The sequence below is a fragment of the Fulmarus glacialis genome, unplaced genomic scaffold, assembly GCF_000690835.1.
Source record: "Fulmarus glacialis isolate BGI_N327 unplaced genomic scaffold, ASM69083v1 scaffold11255, whole genome shotgun sequence".
Lineage (NCBI taxonomy): Eukaryota > Metazoa > Chordata > Aves > Procellariiformes > Procellariidae > Fulmarus > Fulmarus glacialis.
The window spans coordinates 35,503-61,717 of NW_009214947.1; the positions used below are offsets into that span (position 1 = coordinate 35,503).

Consider the following 26,215-nt stretch of genomic DNA (forward strand, 5'->3'; position numbering starts at 1 on the left):
TACTTGATGTTTTAATAGCCAAATATTTTTACATAGGTTTGCACAACCGTGAATGCAATTTATTCATACGGTTAACCATATTTAAGCACATGTTGATGCATTCCCAAATGATGAGATAAATTAAGGCAATGCTAGCAGTGATTCTGCTATTATCAGCCTTTTTGTCTCACTTTGCTACCTGAAGATTCAGTCTCTCTTTTCTCCTGAGTGTGTAGTACTGCGTTGTTGTTCCACCTGATGAAAAGCCCAGAGAAGGAGCAGTGCCTGTGGCACAGTAGATAAGCATTACCAATAGAGAACAAAGGGAGGTACAACAGAAACCTTAAACCTTGCAGCAATCTATTATTTTAGATGTCAACCTCATCTCTTCTTGTACCATAGAATTTAAGAATCATGATTTCAGAGTGTTTAAACAGTTGACAAGACTTTGATTTGAAGGTCACTTAAGTGCCTTTAAAACTTTTCTCATAGATTATATTCTTTGCTTGCATTTCTTTGCTTAGATAGCTCTAAGATATAGCAAGCCACAGTGATGTTACAGTAGCATACACATCTCCAGTAGTCCAAGGCCAACATGCAAAAATGCTCATCTGAAGCAAAAGACAAAGCCACTTGACATAGAATAAGTGTTGTTTATTGCCAAAAAAGAATGTCTGTGCAGTCCTTAAGCTTTAAATTCTAGATTTTATTGATGGTTTGTAGAAGTGAAGTAGAATCTTTTTCTTCCTTAGCTCTTCGAAGTCCAGGTTTGGATGTTACGTCTCCACCAAACGTTGGTCTCCGGAGAAGTGGTCAGATTGAAGGGGTCCGGCAAATGCATCACAACGCTCCCCGAAGTCAAATGGCAACGGAGAGAGATCTCATGGCATGGAGCAGGAGAGTAGTGGTGAATGAGCTTCCTCCAGGCATCAGCAAGTAAGATGCTAAGTGAGACAGGAAAAAAAGATTAAGTTGTATAATGTTTAATGATTCTTCCATAGACCTGTTGTGAGTTTTAAAAAATGATTTTTCAGAAATGTGTTGGCTTTTAGGGGTGGGTTGGTTGGTTCGTTTGTTTTGAAATCCGGATATTAGGATTAGAGTGGTAGCCTCTGCTGAAGAGTTGAGAATAGTAATTCCTTCTCTTCACAATTGAATCTTTCTTCAGTTGTTCACGTACCACATTTTTCCCGAAGCTTTATTTAAAAAACCACAAAAATATTTTTAATAAATTTCAGTTTTCTTGAAAATAATAATGCATGCTCAACTAACAAGTTTGCTTCCTTAACTTGTGATTCCAGGAGTGAAGCATGTGTGGATGCTGCTAGGAGGACTTGTGCACAGATTTCTTGTGGCAAGGGAACCAGAAGTATTTTAATGTGTATATTAATGAAATTGTCAAGTTATCTGATGATTTATTGAATAAAATGGATGTTTCCTGTGTATAATTAGGGTCCAGGAAGAATGTCGAGCTGCCAAAGGTGAAATTGAAATTAATTTATACACTGTTGAAAAGAAGAGAAAGCCATCCCACACCTTACAACGGGTGAGTTAATTCAGTAGAAGAGAGATCCTGTGTGTGAAGCAGTTCTGAGCACCAAGCAAAAAGAAACGAAAAATCCCAGAACCAATTTTATTAAATTATTTAGAAGATCAGTAGTACTAATTGTTTCTCTGGCACTCTCTCTCTTCCTTTTTAACTGTAATTTGTCTGTCTGTATATTGTAATATGCAAATAGCAGTGGTAAATCTCTATCTTTGAGGCTTCAGTAGTGGGGAGATGCTGGGAAAGGAAAAGAGCAGAGCCGCAGTGGATGTTCAGCTTTGACTAGTGGAAACTAGGAGGAATATTAGAGGTGACACACTTTTTTAAGTGGCTAGCTTTTATCTTATCCAGAGACTGCAGGTATTTTTTAGAAAAAATTCTGTTTCTCCATAACTTCCTTTCTAAGGACTGCTAGTTTTAAAAGTGGAATTGATATTGAACCAAAAAAACCACCTGCATGTGCACTGAAATGAACCACAAGTGTGTAAAAAATATCTTTTCTAATTCTAGATTTCCTCGTTGTCGTTTGTAAATGTGATACAATGTACAGTCACTTCAGTGAGGCATTTTTTAACTCTGTAATTCATTATTAAATCTCTAATCTTTTTCTTTTTGTCCCTCCTGTCCTGTGATAAAAGAACGATTACCAACCAGGGAGTGGAAGGTCTTTGAGAAGAAACCAACGCAAACGCCAGCATGCCTACCAAACACGCTCCATGATAGAACACAGTCAGCAAGGAGCGAGTCAAAATGCACGTGCACGGGAAGAATCAGACAGCTCCTCGGAGGTCTGATACATCAAGTGATTCTTTCAATAGTTCCCCGTTCACAAATAGCGTGGTTTGACCACAGATGTGCTGAGAGCACTGTTACCACTAAGGCTCTGAATTTCTCCACCTAGGAAGAAACACATTGAGTCGTTTGGATTTGTGGTGTTAGTGTAGTGAGTTGATCTTGGAGAGGGAAGGATCATTCACCTCAATGCCAGTAGAGTATTCAAAACTAGCTTAAAACAGGTTGTGTATTTTTGGAAATCTGAAACATTTTCAAGTGAATTTAACTGGGTAGTGTTAAACCACTTGCTATTTTGGGATTTCATACTGCACGTATGTTCTAGGTCACATTCAGTACTTTGATTTCATCTACATCCATAGACTCCTGTTGAAAGAGATTGAGTATTGGCATTAATCATTGATATTGGCAAGGGAAGAACTTAAAATATACCAGATTAAATATAACCTGTTCTCATTAAGGAAGCATGCAAAGTAAAAAGAGACTGAACACTGTCACTTTGTAAATGCATTGAACATACAGAATAGCTATAAAGCTGGTCACTTGACACCAAAATTTATTAATCAAACACTTAAATAAGAACTCATTCTATGGTTCTAATAGCATTAAAATTCACATCTCTTTCTATAGAAATTATATAAGCATATAGTATAACGTTAATTAAGATACAGAAAGAAATTGTGGACTTACTTTAAGCTAAAACCAGTCCTTAAATACAAAGCTTTCCTCAGGTGAGACAAGTCATATAACTTGCTTGCAAACAAAAATGATACATTTTAATCTTGGCCCAAAAGTGAAACCTTTTGTTTTTAATACAGGAAGATGAGACTGTTGGCACAAGTGATGCATCTATGGATGATCCTGTGGCAGCATGGCAAAGTGAAAGCAGTTCCAGGTAGCTTTACTGCTCTCTTAATTGTTAATGTTAGTTGATTATATAATTTAAGTAAGACAGTTGATATTGTGATACTATGGCTACAAGTCAATGCAGATTTGTTACACCTTGTGGCAGACCGAATCAAAGTGTTTGGTACACTTAGGTTTAAAACAGTAACCAACAAAATTTGTGGCATCTGTGAACAGACAAATACTTTTATGTATTTGAGTGACTAAGTAATTGTAGAAGTTTTTATAACAGTATTTAACAGAAAACCAGTGTGAAAAATTCTTAATTTTGAAGACTCACCTTTTTTTTTTTTCCCCCCAATTTTTCTTGAAGCATTTTATACTGTATTTTTTGTGGGCTTTTTTTTTTTTTTTTTGCAAGGTCAAGAACAATTTTGAAAGACCATTTGTAAGCAAATGTTGTCTTTTAATTAAGAACTGCTTGAAAAAGTCAATGCCAGTTAGTCATATGCAATAGAAATGTTGATGAAGTGCATACATATCTTCTGTTCATACTTCAGTATTTCCTAATTTTTCTGTTGTCAGTATGTATTTGTGTACCATTTCTGCAGTCTCTTTTCTTATTTCTAATGTTATGCTTTTATGGCTGGGAGGGCCCTGAGCTAATATAAATACTGTATGTGTGTTATTTGGATATTAAAGAAGTCAGAACTGTATTTTTAGAAGAGTGCTCTAGTTTTCTAAATTTTTCATGCATTTTGTGCAGTCAGTTCTTATGAAGTCAGTCTATGAATCAGTGAGATAATTAGTATGAAAATAGGTATCAGCCATAACTGTAGTTTTACTGTGAGTTTGCAATTGATAAAATAATTTGCTGAAATACACAAGCTAAATAGCACTTAGGTTTTCTTTAAATTCACATGAGAATGAAAGTTTGTGCTAATCCTGACATCTGTTCCACATAACCGGAACAGGTTGAATGTTTGGACCTTTCACTCGATTGTGTGAAAACTGAAGTGCTGTTTTCTTTCTTACAACTTTTTATTATCTACAGTGATTCATCAAGTGAATATTCTGACTGGACAGCAGATGCTGGAATTAATCTCCAGCCTCCAAAGAGACAAACCAGGCAGGCAGCTCGGAAAATCTGTAGTAGTTCTGAAGATGAAAATATGAAGGGAACAAAAGGACTGGAGCCAAAACGAAGGAAACTTAAACAGCCTAGAAAAAAGGTCAGCATTTTTAATTTTTGAGGTTCTTTTTCACGTTATGAATATACATTTTTTTGGAGTGGTTGTTTTCAAAGTAAAATTTTTCACAAACAAGTACACAGTAAGAAGGATCCTATAGATAGCACAATAATTGTAATACCAGAGTAATTTTTTTTTGTTTTGTTTTGGTGCTATGACGACATAGATGTACTTCCATTTTCATGCAGGTAGTTCTCCATTACAGGTGGGATGTTTTCTCCTAGATTTGTGCTCTTCACTGCAGTTAGATTTACTCCAAGGTGGTTTTGTTGTAAAATTATAATGCATCTCTATTGTATCTACATTGTCAGATTTCTTTTTCCTAGCATTTTATAAAGACGGCATTTAGAATATTTCTGAGGAAAGAAATGTAATCTCTTCATTTATGAACATTTTAATCTTCTAATATATTTGTAATAAACATGTCTTATTCCCTACTATTTAGTTGAGGTTTTTGGAAAGTGGGCATTCCAGCATTTGCTTTGCCCTTATATCTAGTTATCTTCAGTAAGTGCTGTATGATCAGTTTTTCATATGTTCTGCCATAGTAATTACAGCTTGCATTCTAAATTTAATGTAATATATTTAAGAAACCAAGTGGACTGCTTTCGATGGAAGGTGAACCCAGTGAAGAATGGCTTGCCCCGCAGTGGATCTTGGATACTATACCCCGCCGCTCGCCTTTTGTCCCACAAATGGGAGATGAGGTAATGAGTGTAGCAATTCTGAAATTCCCACCTAGGCCGATGCGCTTGTTTTGGTCAGGACTATTATGTATAGCAATATTTTCAGTGAATCGTGCTCAAGATAGGCTGAGTTTTAATGACTTTGTTTTTTTCCTCATGCAATCAGTTGTTTACAAATAGCTGTCCTATGTCTCTTTTTGTGCACATGTAACTTATGAGTAGCAGGAAGAATTGATTGTGCGTCTTCAGACAGACCTGCGCACTTCTTAACGATCCCAAGTTTGAAAGCACAGAGCAGGTGCTACTTTGGGGGCTGATATAAATATTTTTAAGGAGAAGAGTGCTTTATAATGAAATAAAGAAGTGTGCAGTATGTTCTGGAAGGGATGATGCCTGACATGTTTGTAGAAATTTTAGAATAAACAGGAATAGAACTATCAGTAAAATAAAATAAACTTTTTTTCTTAAATTTTATTTTAAGATCATATACTTTAGGCAAGGCCATGAAGCTTATGTGCGGGCAGTAAGGAAAGCAAAAATTTACAGTATTAACATGCAAAAGCAACCATGGAACAAAATGGAACTCAGGGTAAGTTAAACATATACTTCGAAGAGCTGAATGTCTCTGTAATGTTAAATTGTCGTTAAAAACCAGCATGAAAAATATGAAGAAAGCATTATTTTAAAATGTTAATATCAAAATTAAAATTGAAAATCTTAAAATTAGTGTTTTCATTAACACAAAGCCTTTACATCTGTTCAGTTCCTGATAATAGGAAGCCAGAAGGTTATTGAAGAATGTGAGAGTTTATCTAGTGTGGTATTCTTGCCTGATGAATTAAAAAATGTAGAATATTAAATAAATAAAAAAGTCAGAGTGAGAGTAGTTAAGCATTGGAACAGGTTGCTCAGAGAGAGCATGGAATCTCCATCCTTGACGACTTCTCAAAGCTCAACAGGGCAAGGTCTGAGTGGCTTGATCTAACTTAGACGTTAGCCCTTCTGTAAGCAGGATTTTGGACTTAATGATTCTCAGGGGTGACTTTCAACCCAAATTATTTTACGACTCTGTTTTGTTTTTTTTTCTTAACACTAATTCATGCAGAACTCGCCACTCAAAAGCTGTTTATAGTTCTACTGACACTCTATAATGACCTGAACATCTAGGTTCTAGTTATTGTTTCAAATGCTATGGTAAGAAGTAAGACATTATGGTGTAAAGACTAAGTGTATGCACAAGCTCTGTTAAACAGCGGATCTAGCTAAACATACAATCGTGTATGTTCTTAAATTCTTGGCAGAGAAAGACAATATCTTACAACATATTTTTACAAAATAAAAGTATTATGGATTGCTTGGGTGGATACCAGGTTTACATAGTTCTTGTGGATTTTTCTTATCCTTTTGCTTTGAACCAGTGTCTCTTAATATTTAATCCACAGTGTTGTCATATTTTTTTCTACTTTACTCAGATTTCATATTGAGGGATGAGCACATGTATGTGCTAATATTGATATATGTGTATGCCAGTGATTCTATTAATGAAAATAATTGCTTTACTGGAAAAATATCCAGTTACTAGTCCTAGATATTCAGTGATTCCAGCTGTAATCTTCAAAGGCATCACCAGTTTGTAAGGCAAAGGAAATAGTGTTCCATTTAGAATAGAGATCTTGCCACTGGCTGATGTTTGACAGGACGTGAACGTAAAGGCTATTGTTGAATTTCCGCTTTAAGAGGAAGAGTTTCCTTTTATTTCCCCTGTATGTTGCTACCCAAGGGTGAGAGGCCCTGGCTTTAGTCAGATATAACCTTTGGTGCCGTCCGTGTGGTTAAAACCAGAGTCATATGTTCTTTAGAACCTTATTACAAAAGTTAAATAATTTGTGGATATCCTGTTCACAAATCTACCAAGCGAATGAGCATCTTATATCTTTTTTGTTTTTAAGGTGACTGTGATTTAATTTTTAGTATTTGGAAAAGAAAACTCTTATGGGTGAAATTACCTGGGCTGTAGAGCGGAATTAATACGTTTGGTACTTTAACATGGATGTTGTTGTTGTTGTTAGCAAGTTAAAATAATACTGTTCCATGCTTATTGATAAATAGGAACAAGAATTTGTGAAGACTGTAGGAATTAAATATGAAGTTGGGCCTCCTACGCTCTGCTGCTTGAAGCTTGCATTCCTAGATCCAATCACAGGCAAAATGACAGGAGAATCGTTTTCTATAAAGTAAGTAACTGAAATGCTGATAACATTCTTCAAGAGATTTTCTTGCAGTTTAGGAGCTTCCCCCCCTCCTATCTTTTTTCTCTTGCAAGGCATGGTGATGGCATTAATTCGTTATTACACCAAACTTGAAAACAAAATGCATGAAATGTTGTGTTTGGAGACTGTCTGTATTGTACATGTGCAACTACGTTTGTGGTAATAGAAGCAATTTTTTATGTTTATTTCATGAAGGTACCATGATATGCCAGATGTTATTGACTTCCTTGTGCTGCATCAGTTTTATAATGAAGCCAAAGAAAGGAACTGGCAAATAGGTGACTACTTTTTTTCCACTTCCGTATGTTTCACAACATTTCTGCAGCTGTTTAATAGGATACAGTGTCTGTGTTACATGATGTAAAGGACTATACCACACATGATATTATAGCCATCACTGGAAACTTTATTTGATGTTTGCTACAATTCCTGTAGCAGAAAAAAAGAGAGAGATGAGAGAAACTGTTACAAGGCCTGTGATAGGAAGAATGTGTCCTGTTATATTGTAATTTGAGGCATGGAGGCAGCTGTGACTAATTAACCAGAGATGTGAAAGTCGTCCCTTTAGGGGAAGGACTTGATTCCTGTAAGTGCAAAATGTAAGAATCAAAGCAGTGCATTTATGAAAGGTGAAGTTGATTCTCTAAAAAGAAGTATTTAACAATTATTTACGTTGTTCTTTTGCTGAATGCAATCTTTTTCCTTATAGGGGATAGATTTCGCAGTATAATAGATGACGCTTGGTGGTTTGGAACTGTGGAGAGTCAGCAGCCTTTCCAGGCAGAATATCCTGACAGTTCCTTCCAGTGCTACTGTGTTCAGTACGTATTTACATAGCTGTAATGTATCACACAGGTTTACGTGCTCTGGGTCTCCTAGACGTCTACATGCAACTTAAATGTATACCTCAAGAACTACATCCTTTTTCCCATTTAAATACATAATCAGCCACTTTGGTTTTGTTTGTTTAATTATTAACTTATTCCTGAAATAACACTTTTAGTGTAAACAGCAGTGCAGTGGATATATAGGAGATACAAGAGAAAAATAAGGAGTTCGAATGTAGCTAGAGACATGTCTTGTTTCTAATAGGCACGACCTTTTTGTTTTAAGTCTGTTAGAGAAAAGGTGTGTCGTTATATTCAGCTTTAACTTATGCATTTGAATGTGGTTTTTTTTAATAGCTGGGACAACAATGAAAGAGAGAGGATGAGTCCATGGGACATGGAACCAATTCCAGAAGGAAGTAAGTGTGTGTTGAATTTGTGTCCGTGTGCAAAGTAAATAGTTTTTTGCCACTTCTAGTACTTACTGTTGTTGAATTCTTCATATTTAGCTGCTTATCCGGAGGAGGTTGGTGCTGGAGTTCCTGTGACTCCGGATGAGCTGACAGCTCTTCTCTACAAACCCCAGGAAGGAGAGTGGGGGGCCCATTCCAGAGATGAAGAATGTGAACGAGTAATCCGGGGGATTGAGCAACTTCTTTCCCTTGGTATGGTTGGAGGGAAAAGGTGGAAGGATTAAGAATATCAGCGTGGTGGCACATGACTGAAGAGTAGATAGCATGGAGTGTTGGGAGTTGGTGTGGAGTATTTGAAATGTGCTCAACTAAATCATTGAAAAGAGCCTTTTAAATTTCATATGGTGTCCTTTTCAGTTATACTCCCTTTTTTCTGGGGCTTGACCTGCTTCCTTTCAACTTAATGGGGATTCTCAGTGAGTCATATCTAAATATGAATGAGCAAAACATTGAATTAAACCCCTCAAAAAACATCCAAGTCCTCACCAAACATCCTCACCAACAAATACCTTGTAACTAGTTTGTAGCGGTTTAATAGCATGCTGTGATTTAAATTCTATCCTACATTTATGTACAGGACATGTCTGTACTTTTAGTTTATGTTGCTTGTTGTAGTATTCCTGTTGTAAGTGCATATGCCATGTTGCTCTTTAGCAATACAGTTGGCTGCTAGCATGCAAATGTCAGATGCGATACTTAAACAAAAAATGCTTTTTCAAGAGTAGTTAACAGATGGTACAAGAGGAAGAATCCTACCCTTTGGGTAATGACATATCCAGCTGTAGATCTGTATTGCTTTTGCTGAATTCTTAGAAAGAAAACCCAGAAACCATTATAAGGAATCTAGTTATCTTAAAACTTCCCTTCTGGTATCTTCTGAGGCATCTAAATTATTTTGATCTTTTGTCTTTCAGACATTTCTAATCCCTTTGCTGTTCCGGTGGACCTTAGTGCCTATCCCATGTATTGCACTGTTGTTGCTTATCCAACTGACCTCACCACGATCAGGAGGAGACTTGAAAACAGGTTTTATAGGTCAGTTTAATTTTTATTTGTTTGTAATCTACATTTACTATAGCCCCATCGAAGGCAATATGTTTAGCTGAATGCTGTGTAATGCCACTTCAGCAATATATTTCTTTGATGAGCCAGCAGCATACGATCAGATTCTATTTGGCTTGGGCAAAGTGAGTCTTGCTGAATAGTAATTTCTTTTGGCCACACTGTTAAGGCAAAATCTGGTATATCTGGATCTGGAGTGTCTTTTTTGTTTAATATACCGACCCTTACTCTCTGGATGCATTGTAGGCAGAGCATATTTGCCTCATCTGTATCTCTGCTTTGAACCAGATGCTTTGCTTGTATTGCAGTTGCCAGAAGTGGGCTACATAGTGCTGTAAACTAGAAATCTCGGGTTTTCCAGTCCTGCTTTTTTTTTCCCTCTGAGGACCACTTTAGCTCTAAGGCTTTCTCTAAGTGGGAGCAGTCAGCAGTCCCCTTCAGTAGGTTTGTTTCCTCTTTTCATTCCATTCATTGCTGATTTGAAGAGGGACATCTTTTTTCCACAAAGCTGTCACAGCCTGGCACATTGGGGCAGTCAGCAGTATGTGAACAGAAACCACTTACCTTGGTCTCTGGCAACCTGTTTCCCTTGGACCCGGATTACCTGATTCCTTTTTTTACTGAGGAATCCTACTGAACTCAGAAGGAAAATAATGTACACCTTCCTCTCCATCCCTTTCCTTTTTTTTTTTTCTTTTTAGGAGAATCTCTGCACTGATGTGGGAGGTACGATACATTGAACATAATGCCAGGACTTTCAATGAGCCAGACAGCCCTATAGTCAAAGCAGCCAAAATTGTAACAGATGTCTTACTTCGCTTCATTGGGTAGGCATGTTTTTTACTTTATAGACCTGATATCTTGAGTTTCTGAGATATTTGATTATGTATTTTTGGCTTTTGTTATTGTCCTGCAGGGATCAGAGTTGTACTGATATATTAGAAATATATAACAAAGTGAAAGCAGAAGACCTAAGCAGTACTGATGAAGAAGAGGAGGTAAGACCGTTAAGTCTGGTCATCAGAACTTCTTGCCTTTTTTAAATTCAGCACCTGGAAGAAGTTTGAGTAAAGATTTTTGTTGAGTTTGTATTTTATGGGTAGTTGCACTGAGTTTTTGAGATGAGCCTATTTAGGCCATTTGCGTTGCTCACCTGGGGCTCCCTTAAGTAAGTAAAAATGATTAAGTAAGTAAAAATGATTCTTGGAACTGCCTATCTTTAATCTTCTCTCAGTACATGATGTTTTGTTGTGTAAGGAAGCATTAGTTAGTAAGGAGAACATGAACTGGAGCTATTATTCAGCCTAAAAAAACTCTCCTATTGTCAGCGAGGCAGCAGAGCTGGTTTTCTTATGTAATTCTGTGTCATTTCCCATCAGTTGTATCGTGGAGTGAAATGACAGGTAGAAACTAGGTTAGATATCACTTCCTTTAACTTTTTCTTTCTCCTTACACCTTCTTCCCTTAAATGCAGTTTGTAAACATTTTGAAATGTGCTGTAGTTTCTGTTGCAAAGAAGTGACCTGTTGTAAACTAATTCACTTGGTTCTGTTTTACTTTTTCAGTGTTGCTTTCTAATACATAAGCTCGTATAAGATTTAGTTAGGAGGTTTCTTCCCTCCCCCCTTCCCCAAGACGTGCTCCATTGTTGCAATTTTGAAATATTTAAGTTAAACCCGATGCTGCTTGAACACCTATATGCTTATGGCTGGTGCTATTGTCTTGGATTTGTATTGAAACTTAAAGTCTATGCTGCAATGTAATAATGTAATTACTTTTATAAAACTGAAGATATAATAACAGCATCTATTTTCACAGACTATTAAAAGAGTATTTTGAAGAAAATGAGGGATTTCCATGACTTAAATAGCAGACCCTCCTTTCCCAACTCAACCTTCTTGTGCCAGTTGTGAATCTCATCTGTTCCGTGTCAAGCAGTGATCAAAAGTGTCCAAAATTGATACTATATCACCTTCCTTTCTCTCCAGCCTTTCAAAGAGCTGGTTTATAATATGTTTTGGTTTATAATATGTTTTAAAATAAGAAAGAAATTACTTTCAGATTCTTTGTAGGAACTTTCCTGTCGTCTCAAAATTACTTATTTTTAATTACTGGTAGAAAGCTATGTACAAAGGAGTTTTTGTTGTAATTTCTAAATCCAGATTCTGAAAAGAACGTTACATACACTTGATGTAAGTGAGGCACTACATGAAACCTGAATAAACTCAGTTCATGCTCAGGGTATGAACATTCAGGCAGGGGAACACAGCTCTGCAGGACTAGGACTTTGCTGAGTCTTAAGGACTGAAAATAAGCCATTCAATTTTTTTTCGAAGTTATGTAAGTTCTAGTTTGAAGCTAGTTTCTGTTTTGCTTGAACCATTCATTGCATTTGAGTGGTTTAAAATTGTGGTGTTTGTTGTTGGCTGTTTGGTTTTAAACCCTTTTTCCATTGCTGAGGGTGCATACAAGCACGCATGAGTGTAATCATTACCTGTGCCTTTAGGTGGCAGAAGTAGATGTAGATTCAGACGCTCCAGGAACTTCCTCTGGAAAAAGACGGGTGAGTAAACATTTCTGCTTGGCCTACTTGTGAAGGGAGATAGACCAGGTACTGAAACACTCGTTTAGGTCTGGAATGGTTTAAGTTTGTCATAGCCAATAGTCTGTAGGACTATGAATTCAGTTGCATGTGTATGTAAGTGTTGGCAGACTAAGGAAGTTATTGTGCAGGAAAATTTACTTAAATGCTGAAGAATCTTTTTTTTTTAATTTGATTTGAAAGATTCAAGTTTCAATCAAAATTGGATGAAAGCTGACAAAAACAGAAATCCTGGATCTGAAATATTGCATACCTCTCATGGGTTTCAGTGTTTATATATTACCAGAAAAGGCATATTTTTGCAGTTTGCATACTGCATATTGTTGTGCCATCAGCTATGCTTTAATCTTACTGCAATTCTGTTTTTAATTGTGGAAATCTGCTTTGAATCATAACACCAGTAAATTAACAGGAACTTAAAGTGACAAATCTGAATATTCTGAAAAATGGTGAAATACATCTGTTTCCCTGCAGGTAAGACGACGAATAAAAAGACAGCCCATGAAAGCAAGTCCTGATGCTTGGAAAGAGCAATGCAAGCAGTTATTAAACCTGATTTATGAAAGAGAGGACTCAGAGCCTTTTAGACAGCCAGTTGATCTCTTCTCCTATCCTGTAAGTATAACTTCCATATTCAAAATTAAAAAAGCCTATTGTTCATCCTTTGGCAAAACATCCATGCTGGGCATGTTTCTAACCTCTCCCTTTCTGAGCTGGAACACACCATGTTCTGTGCACTGATGTTTTCAGAGAATTGTCTGCAGTAACTCTCAAGTAGAAATAATTACTTGAGAGCCACTGTTGTGGATGAACACTTAGGTGTTTTTACTGCTGTAGGATTTGTCAGCCTTTACTATTTTCTTGTGTATTCTTACAGGATTATCGAGATATTGTAGACACTCCTATGGACTTCAGCACTGTGAAAGAAACCTTGGAAGCAGGAAACTACACTAGTCCCTTGGAATTCTACAAAGATATTCGTTTAATATTCTGCAACTCTAAAGCTTACACTCCTAATAAAAAGTCTCGAGTAAGTAATAAATTTTAATCCCTTCTTTACAAAGACCCTGGCCTAACATGGTGTGACACAGGATTTTATTATGCTAGGCGCTGTCAAGCAGGAGAAGGAGCAGAGGGTGCTGCAAAGAGCTTTCAGTGCACATGTAAACGGATAAGAGGAAGCAGGAGGTTGTGCTACCTTACTCTCACTTGAGGAGTAATAGTCTTAGCTCATCAGTGGAATAACAACTACTGTGTTTTGTGTAAGCAGGACGGTGAGAGTAAGCTTGAAGTAGGATGATGCTGTGGGAGAGGGGAACTCCAGCAGAGTGTTAGTGAGCATGAGAGAAAGCACAAAGTTGCCGTCGCTGAAGGTAGATTGAACTCTTGGTGTTGAATAATGCTGAAAGGTGGGCTGCGGGTAAGCTCTGAAGATAAAGATCAGTAACTTTTGCTCGCTTTGTTAGAAAGGAAGTCTGTAGAGGGTTGTAAGAAGACAGGTGATTTGAGGGTGTTTTGTGTGTGCTTGATATCAGAGTAAAATTGGTGAGTTATTTACTGCTGCACGCTCCCTGGGAACTTCCCTGTGTATTAATAACTGAACAGCGTGTGAGTCAACTCCCAAATTACTTTAATAGAGTGGCCCATCAATATCCATTTGCTTAAATACTGTGAAGTGCCTCAATGGGATGATCCTTGCTGGAGGGCTGGGGCACTCAGCTGGGCTTTCTGCCACTGCAGGTTCGTCTGCTGCCAAATGTGTGCCAACATCCTGAGGTTTTCTAGCCCATTTTACCATCTTTGCAACAGCATCCTGAATGGAGGCAAGAAGGGCAGGGTACTACATACCAGAGCTAAAGAAAGAGGCAATGCTAAAATATAAGGGTCTGGGCAAAAATTAAGTTATATGAATGTAAAGAAAACTCTGTATCAAAGAGATTTTCTATTCAGACAGCCTGCAAGAAATGGGAAGAAGTCTGAGTGTAAGATGCTGATAACATCACCTTGATGGTGTTTACACAATTTTCAGCAGACTGGGTGCAGCAGAAGGGTATGGGTATGAGGAAGAAATCAAGAACTTTGTTTTATTTATGCTGAGTTTGAACTATTAGTTTGTCATAACTCAAACACATCCAAGGTAAAATCTTGAACAGAAGTAAATACAGTCCAAAATATGGAGAAATAGCCATGAGTGAATTTGTGGATGAGGCTACACAGAGGCAAGGCCTAGAAAGAGGATAGGAAAATGGTTTAAGGATTTTGACATCTGGCAGAAATTAGGAATGAGGACATTTTAGTTGGCTTCTGTGTGCAGCTCTGTAGGGGTGGTGTAAGGACTCATCACTAGGGAGTTAAAGCAAAAGACAAAGGTGAGGGGGCAGCAAAGTTCAATTGTTTTTCTCTTGGTGCTTCAAGTTATCTTACGGTGTGCTTCCATGCTTTATGGAGATTAAAAAAGGAGGCTATGTTTCAGTAATCTAGATATCCATTTTCTTTTAACTCTCTAAATATTTTCTGCTGTAAGTAAATCCTTTTATGAACACACTTTCTGTTGCGAGAATACGCATGTACCATGAAGGGAAATTATCTGTAAAGAATCTCATAGTCGAATGTCACCATGAATTTTTCTTTTGTGCTACAAAGTCTGGGCATCTTTCTGATTTTTTTTTTTTTTTTTTTGGCTGATCTTCTAGTTATTCAGCTTCTAATAACTTCTAATGCTTTCTCACTCCAGATTTACAGCATGACACTTCGACTATCTGCCTTATTTGAAAATCATATGAAAAATATAATCTCTGAGTACAAGTCAGCAATGCAATGTCAGAAGAGGAAAAGGCCACGGTACCGAAAACGGCTAAGAAGCAGTAGCAGTTCGCCATCAACTAGCAGAGCGTCTAGGTAATGTAATGGTAGTGAGCTTGCTGTCAGTGTCAGTTGAGATGACAGTGGTAGACATGCTTTCGTGAATAAGCAGTCAGTAACAGTATTGCTCATTTCCTGATGCAGTTGCTCTTTTGGGTGATAAAATCATGAGCTCAAATTCCATGCTCAGTTTGTAGTTTGTGCATAATTCTGGTATGTGAAAGACTATATAATTAGAAGTATTCCCTCTGGAGAAAACGGAAGAGCAAGTTTCTTTTTGCCTTTGTTTAGTAACTGTCGAAAAAAGCATTGCGTAATACTTTCCTGACTTCTGTATGATACATTATCTAAGTAAACTGAGTGGTTGTTTTAAAAGGTGAGATAAATCTTGTTCTTGCAAACTCATATATCTTTATCAAACAGAATGATATTGTCACTATTTTTAGCATTACTACACCTGTGCAAGCACTGGGAAGAGATCATTTGTGTTATGCATTTGCTGCAAAAAAACAAGACACTTTGCAGGGCAAATTGGTTTTGTGTTTGAGTCTTTTGGTACTAATAGTTTTATCTCTTTGGGATATTTTGTGTCTTCAGCCCAAAAGGGAAACAGAAGCAAATGAAGATTCAACCTAAACCCAACCAGAATACCTCACTGCCTTTGACTAGGACTAGTTCTTCAGTTTCATCTCATGGTGAGGAGAAATTTTCTAAAATGCATCCTTTCTCTTGCTGCAACTTGTATGTGCAGAATGATGAAAAAGCTGAAGGATATTTAATGTTCAGTTTAAATCTTCTATTCATGAGACACATGCAAACCCCACCTGTTGAAAGAGCAAGTAGCAAGGTCATGTAAATACGTTGTCTGTAGATTGTGTTAGCTGAAGTTGGCCCTCCAGCTGTTGGTAAGTTATTGGTAAGGGTCAGAGAATAGGGAACCTGGGTCTGTCCTTGGTAAGAATTAATCTAGTGACAAGAGCCTGGACTTCCCGTGTACAGGCTTTTCTCATACAGCGATTACAGATACATTAAGCTTAATTTGGATTACACCCCGGAGGAATCTGTCTCTTCATGCCTGCAGAGGCAGCTTGGCGAGGTTAACCTCCTGACTTGGGCTGTTAACTCAGGTGGTAGAAAACTTCCCCAAAATGCCTTGCATTACAACCCTATAAATAGAGGATAAAAGTTACTCTGTCACGTTAGTGGTGTCCTGTCTAAAGTTTCAGATACAGCAGAAGAACCTCTGGGTTCAGTCACTGGTGAAGAGATGGAAGGCCAGCCATCTTCCTCAGGCTCGAATGCACAGAACCGAAGTGGAAATACCATTGATCCAGGGAAAAGTAGACCGATCAGGAGTAAATCTACACCAGTGAAACAAGGTGAGAAATAATACGTGTTCTTTGACTGGTTTCACTAGAAATGGAAGATGTTGCTTCTCTCTGATGCTTATTTCTTACCTAAGTCTAGCGTTATACTATATCCCCAAACCATACTAAAGAAGTGAATTTACCTTACTTCTTACAGTTCTTTGGTCTCTTGTCTGAAGTGTGGCGTGCACATGATGCCACATGCACTTCAGTGAAATCCTTTAAATTTCTCCAGGTGGAAAAGCTTGATTGCTCTTAAACATCTTGAGAATTACAGTTCCTTCAGGAGTTACAAAAAGGCAAACCAAACCAAAAGAATCCCCACCCCAAAACCTTTCATTAATTAAGTTGAAACCGAAGATGTAAACAAGTTACAAATTTTAAAATATTTTTGTCATAATCAAGACTAAGTGTTTGTGATTAGAAGTGGAAACACTCTGTTCAAAAGCTTTGCTGTTTTCTCTCTGGGACATGTTAATCAAACTTTCCACTGAGGTAGGCATTGAATGAGCATTGGCTGAAACCCTGAAGCCTTTGTCAAGTCCATACTACTGTGCTCTAGCAGTGTTGTATGTTGCAGGTGAGCTTTTTGTATCCCGTGTTAAAGAAGATATTTAATCTTCATTGTCAGATTCATAACTCTGAAAACATGTAGTATTTTGGGTCCCAAGCCAGCAAGATACTGAATATATATTTAAGTTAAGGTGTTCAGCAATTCTAGTTAGCTTTCTTGGGTTACTTACCGTCTTGAAATTGTGCTTGCCACAAGTGTTCCCTTGAGTGTTTTGAGAACATGCATTTAATGGGGAATAAATACTGCTTGCAGAGTGTTATTTTAATGTATATAGGTTTGAAATGGATTTTAGAGTTTTTTCAGCCTTGGCACCCTGGGTAGGGTTCATCTGACTAAATGTTAGACGTTTGTGTCTAACCTAGTCACTCTGGGCTCCTTTTATGACTGGATCTTCACTGAACTCTTAGTCAAGAGAGTTTGCAGTCCTTGCTTCCAGATAAGACGAACTGTGTTTACTTTTTCTGATAAATTTTCCCCTTAGAGTACCCATTTGCCTCCACAGCATGTAGAGGTCGTCTGTGGTGAGTAGCTCAGAGCTGGATCATCCCCAGAGCACACCTCAAAGGCAGATGAGGCAAATGCCACTTTTTGTATCCTGTTTGGCTCAGGCGTGATGATGATAACCGATAGGGTTATTTTATGTTTGCTTAGATCACTCTCCTGATGGACCACTTACAAATGGTGATGGCAGAGAACCTCGGACGGGAGTCAAGAGGAAGTTAATAAGTGCATCAGAAGAAGATGAGCATCTGGAGGAGGCGGAGGAAGAGGAAAAGAAGAAGAGAGAATCAAAGGAAAAATCTGGTTTATCTTCATCAGAAAGTGGGGAATCGGGATCCAGTTCAAGTTCTGAAAGCAGAAGCGGCTCTGATTCAGACTCTGAATCAACATCTAGAACAGATCAGGATTACATTGATGGAGACCATGACTACAGCAAAGTTGTGCAATCCAAAAAACCTAAAAGGAAAATCAAAAGAAAAATCACCAGTGGGAAACGGAATTGGCAGGGCAGAGGGACAGGGAGAAGAGGTAGATGGGGGAGGTGGGGGAGATGGAGTAGAGGGGGAAGAGGTGGTAGAGGCGGAAGAGGCTGTGGCAGAGGAAGAGGCGGCGGCAGGGGAGGAAGAAGAGGCCGAGGAGGCAGAGGAGCCTCGCGAGGAGCCACCAGAGCGAAACGTGCCCGAATTACAGATGATGAATTTGAAAATCTGTTTGGAGGACAATTTGGTGAAAACGTGTTTGGAGGGCGATTCAGTAGACCGCCTCGAATCAAAACAAGGAACGAGGGCAGGAGAACTGTCTTGTACAATGACGATTCTGATAATGACAATTTTGTGCACACCGAGGATCCTTTGAACCTTGGTACTTCCAGGTCAGGCAGGGTGCGGAAAATGACAGAAAAAGCCAGGGTCAGCCATCTCATGGGATGGAATTATTGACAGATGAAAAACTTTGGAACAATTTTAAAAGAACTTCAATGGCCTTCTACTGCAGGGATTTTACCAGAAAATCTACCAAGCAAGTTGTGCGGGGACTCCACTCACGTTTCACAGTGGTGCTTTTCCATTATGTCAGTTTGCGTTTGTTTTAAAACTTCAGATCGCCACACTTCATTGGTCAAAACAAGCCTTATTCATTAGGCCTTAAATTACAGAAATTCTTCCCCACACACTACTAGTTCATCCCATTAAAGAGGCTTCCAGCTTCTCAATATGAACATGACATTTTGAGTCACGATTATGACTTCTCTCCCTTGTTTTGTTTTTGTATTATAGAAATAGCACCTTCTTACAGAGTTTTTATGTGGTTTCTGCCATAAATCCTTATACACAGTAATAATTATAACTTTTGCACAATACACCAATCCTAAAGGCAGCTATAAAATGTTTACAGTTTCTATATTGTAAGAAGGATCTGGATTATTTTAATCTTCCCAGGCCAAACGTTCATGAATTGTGCTGAACTGAAGTATGTCTATACTACAGTTACGGGGGTCCTGATGTGCTTTCTATCGGTTCTTTATTCATGTAAAAAGTGACAAAGGGTTGGTGCCTTGTAAATATGTAGCAAACCTTTGATGTGGTGTGTCCTATGTGTGCATTAACTTTATTAAAAAGAGAATACTTGAGAAGTATGAATATCTAGACAAAAGGTGCCAAATGCAAAAGTTACTTGCATCTATTTTCTTTTTGTCCTCTCATATTTTTATAGTATTAATAGAGATTGTGCAGCTAAGGGGTAACTTCAACATTTGAAAGGTTCCTCCTCTTCAAAGCATAACGTGATTTTTAATAGTAGCTCAGCTACCTCTATTTACAACTACTGGAAACTTAAAAGAAAATAGATGCTATTATTCAGTACGTGTTGAAGAGGCAAGAAGGAGCATTGAGGGATGGAATTGCTCGCGAAGTTGTAGAGTAACTATATCTTCATTATATTGACACAATGAAGACAAATCTAAGTAATTCTCAGAGTTTTCAGAAGCATAATGTTTTCAGCAGATGGTGATTTGTTTGTGCGGATAGGCCGACTGTCTCCCACACATTTCTGCTGCCACTTGCTCGGTGCAAATCTGTGTTTGTTTTAATTTGCCCCTTGAAGGTGACGAGGGAGCGGAAGGGAGCTCTGGTACCTCTGGTGGCTGGCGGCACGGATAAGCTCCTGTTCACGTCCTCCAGACGGACTTTAGTATCTCAAGCTTCCAGAAGAGAATTCGTGTTGCACTGAACTCTTGTTATCCTGAGAAATGCTAACTTGAAAACGGAAATCATTTTGGTAGTAATAGTACAGTATGTGACGACATTTGTAGTCTTGCTCCTCGGTGAGCAGAAGCAGGTGTTTGGCATGGGCTGAGCTGGAGATGAGCAGCCTCTTGCTTCGTAGGGTCTGGCTGGAATATATATGGGACTTCAGTTTTCTCCCGTTGTCAAACGAATCTGACAGTTCTAGCTTGGTTAAGAGAGTGAGTTAGATTACACAGAGAGAACAAACGAAAAAAGAGACTACAAAGTTTTGGTGGAGTTTTTCAAGATTTTTTTTTTTTTTCCTTTAAACTTTCATCCAATATCCTTAAGTTCTTCTGTGCACAGCTTGGTCAATAATTCTGGAAAACCTCAGGCAGCAAAGAGTGACCCATGTATATTCTCAGATGCAGAAGGAATTTAATTTTTGACTTTCTATATTAAGCACTAGCTATTTTATCTCGCTTTCCAAAAATTCTAGTTAGATGCAAAATGACTTGAAAAAATGCAGAGGTTTAGTTTTGTGATGGAGGAGAGTATATCCTAAATTGCTCAGAGCATTAATATGAGTTTGTGGTACAGTACAAAAATCACACTTTATTTTTTACGGAATGTTTTGAATCGGCCGTAATCCATTTCTGGACTTGATTCAGTTGTGTTTTGATGGGGAAAAAAAAAGTGCAGAGGCTCTCCTAGTTCTGTATTGGGCTTTAAAATATAAACACCTGTCCTATCATCTCTCTCATATATATGTATATATATATACACACATATATATTTATAAGAAATGTATTATTTCTTTGACTGATTGGTCCTTCTACATATGGTAACCAGGAATAGCATGTATGCATCAGTCCATAGTCAGAATCATACCCCTTTTAGATCAATCCTGTTGAGCTAATGTAAACACTATGGTTTCTGTTCTAAAGCCTGAAAATCTTGAAATGCAAAAGAAATGCTTTTCATATATTTCTGACTGGCCGAAGATCCACTTACTTATTTATTTTGTGTAGGGGCTGGGGAGAGATAAAACACGTGGATTCCAGAGAAATCATTTTATAAGTTTGTGTATTTTAGCAGCAATTAGAATAATATTAAATATGTTCTTAAATGTATCTTTTCTATGTAATGAAGTACTGTGAAGATAACAGTGAAGCATCACTTTGCTGTGGCGTAAGTATTAATCAAATGTGTTACATGATTAAGAGCTAGACAGCAGGGTGTGCTAGAACAACAGAACTATTGCTTATTGTAAAAAAAAGAAAAAAAAGGCTTTTTTTGTGCATGAGAACCTTTTTATAAGCATGAAAGAAATAACTTGGTTTTAGAGATGTTATTTTTACTTGGTTTTGTATCTGGATTCTTTCTCTGAGTTAGGCAATTGATTCTCATAGCCTCGTTCTGTGGAATAACTATAATTTCGTAGTAACTTGGACATTTTCTCTCAAAACCTAGATCCTATGGCTTATGGTTGCAGAAAACTTAGCATCAACCCAACAGGTGCAGCAGAAGCAGTAAAATGATTTAAACCTTGTACCGTCTTGGTCCCTGGTCCAAAACCCGGGTGCACCTCATGAGGTTGCCGAGCTCCTAGCAGGCTGCACTGCCCGGTGTGTGTTGCAGAGTCAGGAGCATAGTCTCTCTTCTTGCACTTTTAACAAAAAACTCCAAAACTCTGCCTAAGAAAAGGGTTTGAAGGTCTGATGATGTATCAGATCCCTGAAGGCTAACAAGGCGTGCAGGCAGGCCAGGGGTTCCTCTGCTGCTGTAGCATTAATTCTCGGGCATCGGTGCTTCAAAGTTTTCTCTAGATGAGCAATCTTCCACGATCCCTCTCCCGAGTTGCCGGGGGGCTTGAGGGCATTCGGAGACACAAAGCAAACAGGGCTCGCACCCCGAGGGGCTTTACTGGCAGCAGAGCGTGAGCCCCCCGCGCTCCGTCCTCTGGGGATGGGGCGGAAGGTCCTGTGCGCGTCTTTGTTCTCAGATTTCTCCTGGCTACAAATCTGCTGTCTCTGTAGCGCTCCCATTTCTTCCCGGACCAGGGCATGAATGGCGAAGCTTATTTTGCAGTAGTGAGGTGCTGTTGTCTCAGTTCGGCCCAAACTTTCCCTGCTTTTTATTTTCTCTTATCGCCTTTTGTTTTTCTCTTTGCCATGCTCCACCTCTCTTCTTTAGCTTCCATTTATTGCCCCTGTAGGTTATTTAGGATACTCTTTTGGAAACTGAGGATATCTTGATGAATTTTATTTCGGGTAGACTGTAAGACTTAATTCTTTCTGTCCCTCTTTTTTCCCCAAGACTTTCCATATTTTTTACATCTGCCTTAGTTCGCTAGCAACATTCCCAAATTGCTGGAGGTGGATTTAATGAAGATGGAAAGCTTGAGGGCTGGCTTCTGGGCGGCTCTGCACCTCTGTGGCCACGCATACCCCGAGTGGAAATGCCGCCAGATCAGAGGGGACAGCGCGTGCCTTCCCTTGCTCCGGTCTCGGTGGTTGCGGGGAGGGACGGCGGCAGGACTGCTCCCGTGGCGCTGCCCTGCCCGCAGCTACGCGCAACAACTCTTGGTTCCACCCGGTGTCCCTTAACGCCTGTGCTCCGTGTCTACCGAATTTCTCCTTTTTTTCCCTTGCTGTGTGAATGGCAGTTAATGTAACCCTTGTAGAAGTTGTGTGCTTCCAGCCGCACGAGATATTTCTGTTTTAAATAACGCGTGAAACTTTTGTGTCGGTGCTTGAACTTAGATGGGTCTGGGCAGTTTTATCACTCCTCTCTATCTATCACTCCTTTCTCCATGAACCAAGCAGAGGCCACCCCCTTATCCCCATCACCCCCACCCTGCAGATAAACAAGCTAAACATAATCATGAAGAAACAATTTGTGGAGGATTTTTGGCTGCTTAAAATTTTGCGTCCTGTTGCGTATTTTAATTTTCCCTGAACGTTTTCTTAAATGTACACCTCAGCTGCTTCTCCTGCACAAAAGCAGGAAGACTGTGTAGTTCCTAAAGCACTGAAAAGAACTGACACCGGGTGCATAGTAAAGAGAGTTTTCAAGTAATTTGAAAAATGTGGAATATACAATGTATTGCTTTTGACAATGTTTGGAGGCTCTCTTGACTGCAAAAAGCAAGATGAATCTTGTCAAGCGTTTGAAAAGGCTGCTCCTGGGTGTCTCTGGAATGTTTTTGGCAACCGTTGAAAATCACGCAGTATTGACAGGAGAAAATAAGTTTAAATCACTAATTTTTGATAAGAACTTGATTAATATTTCATCTTTAATCTGAGCGGTGAATGACAGGGAAAACTGAACAGCTGTAGGTTTAAGGATGTCTTGTCAGCCCTGACTTGGAGTGTCCTGCTATCGTTGGTCTGTGTCATGAATTCAATGTTTTAAAAATGCGTGTTTGTGTGTTTACATTTCTTGATTTTATTTTTTTTTAACACCATCATGCAAAGTTTTATAAAATGCTAATTATTTACATGATAGACTGAAGGAGCAGTTAACAATCCAAGGATAAATCTATATTTAGTATTGTAGGGAGCTGTCATTGTGTTCTTAAAAGTATGTATTATAGAAAATTACTGCGCATGTGCGATAGATAATTTTCAAATATTAGTATATCAGAGGTTTACACATTGAAAAAAAAACTCCTTTATGTACAGTAAGTAACAGCCTGCAAAATTTAGTCTAAAAGTTGTCTTTTTTAGTATTAGAAACGCAAAGACCTGTTGGAAGCTTGTACATTTTTAATATGTCATGTTCAGCCCACAGCAAACTTGCACAACTGTGCTATGAATCCCTGAAAAATTAGATTTCCAGTGGAATTGCTGTCACAGCCTTAACTCTAGTATTATAAAAATGGTGCTTAAATACATTTATGCGTATGGATGTGGGTACCTGATAAGAGTTTGTAAGAATTTACAATCAAACTGAGCAGCTTCGTGCTGCACTTGCGAGTTAATACTCCTGGTAGATAACTGCAGCCACATTTGGGAATGGACAAACGTGTAAATATTTGGAAAATATTTAAACCGGTGGACGATTAAGAGTTCTTTCTCAGTTTTGGGGCTTTTAATTGGCAAGCACTGCATATCTTCCCAATTTCTGGGTCTGTGAGAAGCAGACGGGATGGCAAGAGTTGCTGCTCCGGAGGCCGGGGGAGCCAAGGTCCTGCATGAATATTCGCAGGAGGGGTCGGTGTTCCCCCGTGCCTCGCGGCTGCACCGCACTTGGGCAGATAAAATCAAAATCCTCCGTTTCTCTTCCTAAAAATGCCTCCTCAGAGAGTTGTGGCTGCTCGGATATACTCAGAAATCAAAGTCTGATGATTAGTTTTCTGTAGAAATACTAATATAGGCTATTCATTCCTCCATGAATCATTATAGCAGACTTCATTTAGAAATACCAGTTGATGTTGGAGCAACAAAATTCACGTGATTTAGGCTCTCCAGTTCATGTTCTGGATGATTTAAAATACTCAAAAAATGCACAAAACTATTAGAATTATGTCTACTTTCTATATTGATTTTTTTTTTTTTTTCCAGGTGATATTTATGCCCATATCTTCACATCCGCTATCTCAGGTCCCTTTAAATGAATACTTCAGGGATTTTGATGCCACTTTGTTGGCAGACCAAATGTAATATTTATATGCAATGAGCTGTTAGTTTTTGTATTGTACAAATGTAAATTTGTAAAGATTTTTTTCTAGAGTTTTTTTGAAGTCACTTATGTAATCTAGGATGTTTCATTTTCCAGCTGTGGGATTGTCTTAATAAAAAAAAAGATAAACTCTTACGTTGGTTTTGCATTACTTACTAAATAGTTTAGACATTAAAAAGACCAAAAAATGAATTTAAAATTGCGTTTTCAACGTAAAAAGAACATCACTTTTTGATTCGACTGGATCATTTTATACTTGTAAAAAAGGAAGCTTTTATAAACTGAATATAGAAACTTCTATAAACTGTGCAGATCTTGAGCAGGCCAGGACGGAGACCCTCACCTCGGCCAAAGGCAAGGGCAAGGGCTCGCTGGGGGTCTGTCACCCAAATCATCATCTGACCTGGCTCCCAAATACCATTTTCCTGGGCAAAAGGAGAGGAACAGCTAATGCTTTCTTGGGAAACCGTGTGAAAAAAGCTGTCCGGGGCGATGGGTGTGTGCAGAGCCCTGCCGAGCAGCACCGGTGCGGCGACGAGGAGAAGGTTTCTGGGTGAGATCCCTCCTGCCGCTGCTGGACACGGGTCGGTTCAGGCAGTGAGATTCAGCTGGAGGAGGGGGTCATACCCATTTTTAAGGGGTATTTAATGCAAAACAAAGAACTACTCCTTTTTCATCGCTGTTCTTGCCCTTTTGTTAAATAGTAGCGATAATATTGTTTAAACAGGGCTTTTCCTACGCAAGCTGACCGTCGCCTGCGAGAGGTTAAATTGCGAAGTTCGATAAGGCTGACCCCGCGCTGTCCCCGATACGAGCGGGGAGGGGTTGGGGACTGTCACGGGGCGGCGCTTCCCGCACACGCTGCACAAAGGCTTTAAAGCCCTTTTATCCCATCGGGCGCAGTTTAATACTCCAAACGAGCTATGACAAGGTATTCAGTTAAGGACAGCCTCCCTGCCGTTAACCTGTCTCTTGCCATTCAGCTCGCTCTCTCGCCTATCCCGCCACGTATTGCTCTCACAATACGGGATTTTGGTTTTTCCCCTCTTGAATCTCTTGACTTATTTGACATTTCATTTTATTGCGCTGATTCAAATGGGCCAAATGGAAATTCCTTTCGGATATGAATGAATATCTTCTTTTTAATGCAGTGCTCGTACTCCAGGCCCCAGGAACAGAAGGGGTTTTTTTTTCTTGGCCTTCTTGGTTACAGAGAACAAAATTAAACTTGTATGGCACAGATGCTGAAGTACATCCATCAAATGGCATTAGCGAGAAGAAATTACACTCTCTTCAGAGCTGCTTTACCTTCGTCAAACCACCCTTTGCTGACATTCCCGTAGATATTGTATCGTAGGTGTTATATCATATACTTTATATTGTCATATGTTTAGGTCATATATGATAATACATGTTATAAAATATATGATATAAAATACCAATGTGGTAGAGAACAATTCAATTATTCCTCCGATGCACTTTGGAAATGCATTTCGCAGAAGTATTTTATTTTATGGTAATTTTTGCAGATGTTTTAGAATTAAATGGTGATTTTTATGCATTTCAGCAGTGTATGGCCTAAATACTACCTTGCCCTGACGTGCAGGACAGCTGCATCACCCCAACACTCGGTTCCAGCCTGGAAAAACCCCAAAACACCCTCCTCCATC

General features: G+C 38.7%; 1 protein-coding gene across 1 annotated transcript in view; it reads left to right on the top strand.

Annotated features, from left to right (window-relative positions):
* Positions 1-19,468, top strand: part of BRWD3 (bromodomain and WD repeat domain containing 3) — a 47,280-nt gene extending 27,812 nt beyond the window's left edge. Inside the window, exons 15-36 of the mRNA XM_009578770.1 lie at positions 732-915; positions 1,432-1,525; positions 2,164-2,313; positions 3,136-3,212; positions 4,218-4,395; positions 5,004-5,120; positions 5,581-5,688; positions 7,209-7,333; positions 7,565-7,647; positions 8,079-8,190; positions 8,554-8,615; positions 8,706-8,861; positions 9,584-9,704; positions 10,433-10,558; positions 10,648-10,729; positions 12,238-12,294; positions 12,808-12,948; positions 13,211-13,363; positions 15,068-15,231; positions 15,793-15,890; positions 16,416-16,574; positions 17,788-19,468. Coding sequence (XP_009577065.1) covers positions 732-915; positions 1,432-1,525; positions 2,164-2,313; positions 3,136-3,212; positions 4,218-4,395; positions 5,004-5,120; positions 5,581-5,688; positions 7,209-7,333; positions 7,565-7,647; positions 8,079-8,190; positions 8,554-8,615; positions 8,706-8,861; positions 9,584-9,704; positions 10,433-10,558; positions 10,648-10,729; positions 12,238-12,294; positions 12,808-12,948; positions 13,211-13,363; positions 15,068-15,231; positions 15,793-15,890; positions 16,416-16,574; positions 17,788-18,575 — 3,335 coding nt within the window. The 3' untranslated portion in view covers positions 18,576-19,468. The remainder of the gene's footprint in view (positions 1-731; positions 916-1,431; positions 1,526-2,163; positions 2,314-3,135; positions 3,213-4,217; positions 4,396-5,003; positions 5,121-5,580; positions 5,689-7,208; positions 7,334-7,564; positions 7,648-8,078; positions 8,191-8,553; positions 8,616-8,705; positions 8,862-9,583; positions 9,705-10,432; positions 10,559-10,647; positions 10,730-12,237; positions 12,295-12,807; positions 12,949-13,210; positions 13,364-15,067; positions 15,232-15,792; positions 15,891-16,415; positions 16,575-17,787) is intronic.
* The last annotated feature ends 6,747 nt before the right edge of the window (positions 19,469-26,215 follow it).